Genomic DNA, 8,050 nt, shown 5'->3' on the forward strand with positions numbered 1-8,050 from the left:
CGCCTACTAGTGGCTTTCTATTCTATCTGAAAGAAATATATAAGTATGAGCTGAGATAATAAAGACAGATTCCCCCTGGATGAAGGACCTCGGACTCCTGTGTCTTTTTAATCCCGACGTCTCCCGCCGGACTCGGCCCATTCGCCGAACGCGTGCGGCAAAAGTAAAAACATAAAAATCTTTCTAGGTATACCTTGCAACAAGTTCCTGGATTCAATGGTTCTCTTCTCAGAAAAAATATAGTGAAAGTTATAATAGCCCAAAAGTGTCTGGATCAACTGACCTTTGAGAAAAGAAATTGTTTAAGTACAGATAACCATCAATGGAGGTTATACTATACTGCTTTCATTGGTCAGAAAACACATAACAAAAATCATAACAAAAACCAAACCAAATAAAAAAAAATAATAGCTTCATCTCTTTAAGCCTGAAAAACTGTTAGCACTTGAAAAACTTGAAATATAAATAACAGAACTCTTTTAAGATTTTTAAAGGGAAATTAGAAATTTGGAGAATGCAAAGTACTGTACTATGATTCACTTTTCTTTTTACTGGTATGCCCATGGTTTCCCTCCCATCCACTATCTGGACTATTTTGAACTCTCATTTAATCATTTAGTTTCTTATTTTGATTACAAAAATAAGTTTTCTGTGTTCTTTCAAGCTGTTTTGGGACAACGTTCATTACAGAAAGGTAGGTTGGGCTAGGCCCATCTCTGGGATTTCAGCTTAGAGTGAGGAGCAGAAGCTTATTCTCCAGGGATACAATCGGGTGTGGGGAGAGGGTAATATTCTTGAGGTCAGAATGGGAGGAACTGGAGCCAGGAGATTTGATCTTGTCCCTCCATTGACAAGAGCACACAGAAAGACACACACACACACACACACACGAATGTTTCTATAATGACAGGCTCTGCGTGTGCTGGGAGGAAAGGTTTGCAAAACAAGTTAGTGAGCAAGGAGTGCAGGTGGGGCTGGCCTAGTTCTCCTGCCTTTGTTCACAGTCTGGGAGGCTCAGAAGACTCCCCTGAGAAATTGACCTCAGAGCCTGAGGTCAGAGTGGAAAAAACTAGGCCCAGGAAGTGGTCAGGGGAGCAGAGGGGCCAGCGCTCTCCAGGCAGAGTGAATTGCTTGTTCAGAGGCTTTTGGCAGGAAGAAGCTGTGTATAGTAGAGGAACTGAAAGCTGACAGAGAGGCTAAGATGCAGAGCAAGTGAAGCTGGAAGGCAAGACGGTATTCAGGGGTTATTCAGAGTTGAGCAGGGAGGGCCTGTGTGATCCTGTAGGCCATGCTGTTGTTTTGCTCTCCTGACAAAGAGCCACTTCCTGGACCAGGCAAAAGGTTAGGGTGGTGATGAGGTAGAAATGTAGAGAGAGAGAGCCACTTAAGAGATTAAGGTAGAGCCCAGCTGGCCTGGGAGAGGATCAGCAGCTATCCAGGCTCTGACTGAGTAAAGAAGGGATCCTCATCCAGGTGACAAGGGCTCTGAGCCACTGTTGTTGTCAGTTTCTTATTTTCAGTGTGAGGAACGGGCACTTGGCTCTCCAGGTTCACAGATACGCACTTTAATTTTATGTCTTTTCTTTGGAATAGAGGCTCATAGTTGGAGAAGGAGTGAGCAGGAGGTAGAAGAGGCAGCCAGCAGGAGAAGTGGCCGCAGGAGGGGTGAGAGGTGGAGGGGAATGTAGGGGAGCACCCCTACAGTCAGGCATATTACTGTACTCCAGTAAGTGGGCATTATGTGTGAAAAAGATGTGTATCCATTAATTAAAATATTTTATTGCTAAAAACTGTTTAAGATCATCTGAGCTGTTGGGAAAATGGTGCTAATAGATTTCCTCCATGCAGGGTTGCCACACATCTTCAAATTCCATAAAATACAGCATTAAAGTGAAGTGCAATGAAATGTGCTTGTATCCCCCTCCCCCAGCCAAAAAAAAAAAGAAAGAAAAAAGAAAAAAGAAAGAAAGAAAAGAAAAGAAAACCCAAACAAGAAACAAAAATAAAACCTAAAGGGAAATCAGAGAAGACGCTGGCTCAGAAGATACCAAGGGCCATCAGAGGAGGAAAGAGAAACTGGGAAACACTGAAATGGAAGAATCTTGGGATATGGACGCTCTAAAGAATGCCAGTCTAGTCAAACTCTCTCAATGTGCCACTGAGAAAATCACTTTCAATGTTTTATTTTATTGTAAATATAATCCTTACACTTGTAAACATTTTGAAAGACTTAAAAGGGCAAATCCAATTAAAATCACCCGTAGTTGGTTCCACCTGGAGACATCCACGGCTAAGCCCAAGCCTTTCCTCCTCCCTTTTTCTTTGCATTTTTAACACTGTCCGAGTTGTGACATATATACACCTTGACGTACTTTAAAAAACACTAAGAGAACAGTTGTAAAGCATCCCAAGTTCTGTTTCAAACGGTTTAATAAGCGAAACAGATGCTAAGACCAGGGGATGGCGAAATCTAGCGTAGGAGCGACAGCGCTGGGACTCCTCCCACCCCTTCAGGGTTCTGGGAAGCCTAGAGCCAGAGGGACCTCCGGCAGAAGAGGAGAGCCACGGCTGGCCGAGGGAGTGAGTTTGTTGCCCAGAGCGGAGCGAGCTGAGCCTGCAGGTGGCGAGGCGTGCAGAGGAGCGCAGAGGGCTTTGCCCAATGTTGCGCGGAGCCCGCGAGTTTCCTACGCCCGGCGACATGGGATGCGCGTGGTTCCTGCTGCTGTGGGTGCTTTCCCAGCTTTCGGGAAATTATGAGGGTGAGTGGAACCAGGGCGAGGGGAAGCTCGCCCTAGAGCACAGAGAAAAGGGGTGGCACCGGGGTGAGGGAGACCCACGGTGGGGGCAAAGGAGTGAGGCTTGGTCTCGGGATCCCGGGCTCAGGGAGCCTGCAGAGAACCTGCTCTGGCCTCGGAGACGCGGCGCTGCTCCGGGCTCGCAATCACCACTCGTGCGTCCCAGTCGCCTTTCCTGAGGCCGTTTCCCGCCCCCCCCCGCCCCCCCCCGCCCCCCCCCCCCGCTTCTCATTATGCTGTCTGCTCCGTAGGCCACTCGCTGTACACTTCCAAGCTTCACTCATTCTCAGTCCCGCAAAAGAATTTCACCTTCCTCTGGCTCCAGACCTCGTCCTTTCCCAGCAACACCTCCACACGCGCGGAGGGCGTGGCGTGGCTGGGGGAGCTGCAGACGCACAGCTGGAGCAACGCCGCGGACACTATTCGTTTTGTGAAGCCCTGGGCTCGCGGCACGTTCAGCAGCCAGCAATGGGACAAAATGCAGCACCTGTATCTGGGCTTCCGAAGCAGTTTCACAAAAGACATTCGGAAGTTTGCTCAAATGCTGCGCTTCAAGTGTGAGTTGAGGGATGGGATCCTGGGCGGGCACTTGAGGCTTGAGAATGAGCGCAGAAAGAAGAGAGACTCTGCTCCCACCAGATGAGATTCTGTTTTTGCACCTCTTCGAATTTCCACTTCTGCCTGGAGATGCTTCTGTTTCTTCTGAAAACAACACCTTGTTCCTGCCTACTCCTGACCACCGACTCTATTTCCCTCCACCGTGGGTTCTCAATATAACTCTCAGAACAGTTTCTTCTCCTTTGTCCCCTTCTTTTAAACCCTTCTTTGATTTCTACACGTTTCTCTCCACAGATCCTATGGAGCTGCAGCTGTCTGGTGGCTGTGAGGTGTACCCTGGGAACGTCTCAGAACACTTTCTCCATGTAGCATATCAAGGAGAATATATCCTGAGTTTCCAGGGAACTGCTTGGGAGCCTGTCCCACAGGCCCCCCAGTGGGTTGATTTGGTCATCAAAGTGCTCAACCTTGACCAAGGGACAAGGAAAACAGTGCAGTGGCTCTTCAGTGACATCTGTCCAGAATATGTCCATGGCGTCCTAGAGACAGGGAAGTCAGAACTGGAGAAACAAGGTCCACCTGTTGTCCTCTCCTCCTGTTACTCAGGCTTCTTCTAGGTTTTGCCATCCAAGGGTTTGCTTTCCTTTAAGCATCAGACAAAGAGCAAGACATAGAGGGGATGGATAAGGCATGAGGGTATTTGTTCATATCACCCTGTGTCACTGAGTACCTGCTGGGTTCCATGAGTTGAATTAAATCAAGACTGTGGGTCAGAATTGATTCAATGTTTGAGACATGCTGTGTGCTCCAGCTGAGCTCAGGGTGTTAGAGTAGGGAGGTGAGGCATTTATGGGGCACTGGGATCAGGGGAGGGGAAGGAGTATCAGGGATGGGTCTCCTGGACAAGGTGACACAAAGGGATCAGAGCTACCTGGAGACTTCACCTCCAGAAGTGGACATTTGGGGAGCATGAACCTTGGAAGAGGCCAAGCATAAGGTGAGAACTCTGCATCAGAGGTCCTACCTTATGCTTTCCTTATCCCTTATTGGATACAGTGAAGCCCGAGGCCTGGCTGTCCAGTGGCCCCAGTCCTGGACCTGGCCATCTGCTGCTGGTGTGCCACGTGTCTGGATTCTACCCAAAGCCCGTGTGGGTGATGTGGATGCGAGGTGAACAGGAGCAGCAGGGCACTCAGAGAGGTGACATCCTGCCCAATGCAGATGGGACGTGGTATCTCCGAGCAACCCTGGATGTGGCAGCTGGGGAGGCGGCTGGCCTGGCCTGCAGGGTGAAGCATAGCAGCCTAGGAGGGCAGGACCTCGTCCTCTACTGGGGTGAGAAAGGGCTGGGGCTGTATTGGAAATGGAGGCCGGTGGTTCTCAAGTGACTGTGAAGGATGGAGTTGCCACACCAACTAGGAGGGCTAGAAGGATGGATTCCAGACACAGTAAAGAGGAAAATAGGACTGACATCCGATGTATTAAATACAAGATGAAATGGGATTGATAATCTTAGAGATCTGGAAGTTGTTGGCAAATAATGAATCCCTGGAAGTTGCGCATGACAGCACTTATCTCTATTCCCAGCTGCTGGGGAGGCTGATGCAGGAGAATTCCAAGTAGGTGGCCAGCCTAGCCAAATTAGGGAGACCTTGTGTCAAAATAAAAGAAAAGGGCTTGGGATACAGCTCCGTGGTTTTCCCCAGACTCTAGGGTTCAAAAATCAGTACTGCATAAAAACTGAAAACAGGATCCTGGGAAGATTCATTTCCCAGCAGAATGGGGATCAGGGACTTACGAAAAGCAGGTTAACAAGGAGAGCTGTGGTATACTGAGACCTGTGGTATACTGAGTGCTTCCTTCTATACCTCCTTCTGAGGTATAGAAGTTGATGCTCTAAATGGGGGGAGGAAAAAGGCAGTGCCTGGCCCCTCACATGTGCTAGACCAGGGAACTTGATACAGGGCGGCGTCCTGGGCTTACACACATCCTGTGTCCCCTGCAGGTGGGAGCCACACCTCTGTGGGCTTGGTCATCCTGGTGGTACTGGCTTGCCTGGTGCTGCTCTTTGTGCTCATTCTAGGCTTCTATTGGATCAAGAGACACCGGTGAGTCTCCCCTTCCATCTGCTCCTTCCCTTGCTCTCTCTGCTTCACCCCTGTTCCTGTTTTCTGAATGGTGTCTCCCTTTCTCTTCCCTCACAGCTCCTATGAAGACATCTTGTGAGTCTTCTGGTCACCTGCCTGTCTGGACCCCAAGACCTCTGGTCCCCAGAACTGCAGTCTTTGCCTGCTTAGGAATGGAGGATGAATGGAGAGTTAACCTGGAGAAGTAAAAAAGAAAAGGGTCATCCACATCCTTTTAATGTTTATCTAAGATATTTCAAGTCCTTTCCCTTGTATGACAAGTTTTTAAGGCCCAGTGATTCTGTGCAAAGAGGAGCGCCAAGTCCTCTGATGACCTGCTGTCAATGAGCAGGTAAGGGCTGGGGTAGCAGTGCCCTGGTTGGCCATGGAGTGACAGGGTCTGTCCTGAGCTGGGAAAACGTGTCCTTTGCAAAGGTGGTAGCTGCAGTGGCCAGCTGTCAAGTGCCCAGTCAAACTCTGGCCTGATTGCAGCCTATGTTTCTCATGAAAACTGGAAATCTAGAATTTTATGTGACAGGTGATTTAAAAAGTTAACTTGTCTTTGGACAAAATATTCTTTGTGATAAATAAACATTGCTGACTGGTCTCATCTCGGGTGCACCCAGATCATGTCTCTTTTCCCTTCTTCAAGATCCATTTTCAACACCCTTTCACCACAAAGACTTTTCTGAGCCATGAAGAACTGATGTATTTCTCCCTGAGCACCCCTGTTATAAAATATTATCAGTGTTTCTCAACCCTTTTTGGAATAAAATAAATTTAAAGTATAATTTGCATACAAGAAGACGCTCCTAGTTATAGTTCAACGAATTTTACTAATATCTACACCCATGTAACTACTCTCCCATCTTCTCAGAGCTCACACAAACTTTTTAGTTCCCCAAAGTCTCTCATGTCTCCTTGTTAATCCCAGCATTAGTCAGCATTGATCTATATTCTTCCTCTTTTTGTTTTACCAGTCTAAGAATTTTATATAAATGGAATGGAATGTTTCTGTTCTTCACTTGACACAATGTGTTTGAGACTCATTCACGTTCCATTCTTCACTAGTTCATTTCTTTTAGTGTTTGTGGAGCATTTCCTTACATGGGAATACATACTAATATTTATGGATTAAGCTAGTCACAAAAATTTGGTGATTTATTATCCTGGGCTCTCAGGAATGAAGCTGCTGTGACCATTTATGCCCTTTTTGTGCATTCGCTTTTACTTGAGTAAATCCCAAGAAGTGGAACTGCTCAACTCAATGGTGTATGTCTTTTTTTTTAATCTATTGGTTATTTAGAAGTATATTATGGCCAGGTGAAGTGCTACATGCCTGTAATCCCAGACATTCTGGAGGCTTAGACAGGAGGATCGCGAGTTCAAACCCAGCCTCAGCAACAGTGAGGCACTAAGCAACTCAATGAGACCCTGTCTCCAAATAAAATACAAAATAGGGCTGGGTATGTGACTCAGTAGTTGAGTGCCCCTGAGTTCAATCCCCAGTACCTTGCCCTGCCCAATAATACTACATTACGTAATTATCAAATGTTTGCTAGTTTTGCATGGGTATTTTAGTTATTGGATTTGAGTTTAATTCCCAAAATAGATTTTGTGTGATTTCAATCTTTTGAAATCTGCTGAGAGTTGTTTGGTGTATGCAGTCTATCTGTGAAAATATTCCATGTGTATTTGAAAATAAAGTGTTCTGCTATTGGGTGAACTGCCTTATAAATGTCAATTAGGTTGTTCTTCACATCTTCTATATCCTTACTGGTTTTCTGCTTACTTGCTCTATTACTTACTGAGATAGGAGAGTTGAAATCTCCAACTATATTTGTGGATGCAAATGTTTTCCCTTTCATTTCTAACTTTATGTTTTTATATGCTACAGGTTTTTTGAAGTTCTATTATTATGTGCGTATATAAGATTACATATAAATCTCCTGAATTCTACTCTGACATTAAAATAGTCACTCTTGTTTTCTCTTTTCAGGTTTTGCTAAGTGTATCTTTTACCAGCGTCGACTCTGAACTTTAGTTTGATTTATTCATTTATTTATTTATTCTTTCTTTCTAGATACAGGAGAGTATAGTATATTTTGACATATTATTCATACATAGAATAAGTATAACTTTTTCAAATTGGGATCTCTTTATTGTGGTTGTACATGATGTGGAGTTACATTGGTCATTTATTCATATATGAAGGTAGGAAAGTTATGTCCAATTCATTCTACTGCTGTCTTTGTTCTTAAAATGTGTTTTACATAGACTGAAGATAGTTGGATTTTACTTTTTTATTTTACATGACAGTCTATGACTGTTTAATGAGTGTTTTGACCATTTGCATGTAATGTACTATATGAATACACTATATTAATGCACGTAATGTACTATATATAATTTGATGTATTACGGCAATGTAATTTGGGGTATGGCTTTAGTCTACTGTCTTGCCATTAGTTTCCTATAGGGCCCACTTTTCTTGTTCCTTTTTAGGACTTTATTGACAACCAAGAGTAGCTTCTTAGCTATGTTTCTATAAGTACATCAGTGCTCCAGCAT

The 8,050-nt window shown here is 45.3% G+C and overlaps 1 protein-coding gene across 1 annotated transcript; it reads left to right on the top strand.

Annotated features, from left to right (window-relative positions):
* Positions 1-2,576: 2,576 nt before the first annotated feature.
* Positions 2,577-7,174, top strand: LOC308656928 (antigen-presenting glycoprotein CD1d-like). The gene is made up of 6 exons (XM_081308300.1): positions 2,577-2,759; positions 3,047-3,352; positions 3,648-3,926; positions 4,410-4,688; positions 5,359-5,461; positions 5,558-7,174. Exons 1-6 carry the CDS (start codon positions 2,660-2,662, stop codon positions 5,577-5,579), a joined length of 1,089 nt encoding a protein of 362 aa, XP_081164426.1. The 5' UTR covers positions 2,577-2,659; the 3' UTR covers positions 5,580-7,174.
* Positions 7,175-8,050: the final 876 nt, after the last annotated feature.

Source organism: Spermophilus citellus (genome assembly GCF_964194105.1).
Source record: "Spermophilus citellus genome assembly, chromosome: 9".
In the NCBI taxonomy this organism is placed as follows: Eukaryota; Metazoa; Chordata; class Mammalia; order Rodentia; family Sciuridae; genus Spermophilus; species Spermophilus citellus.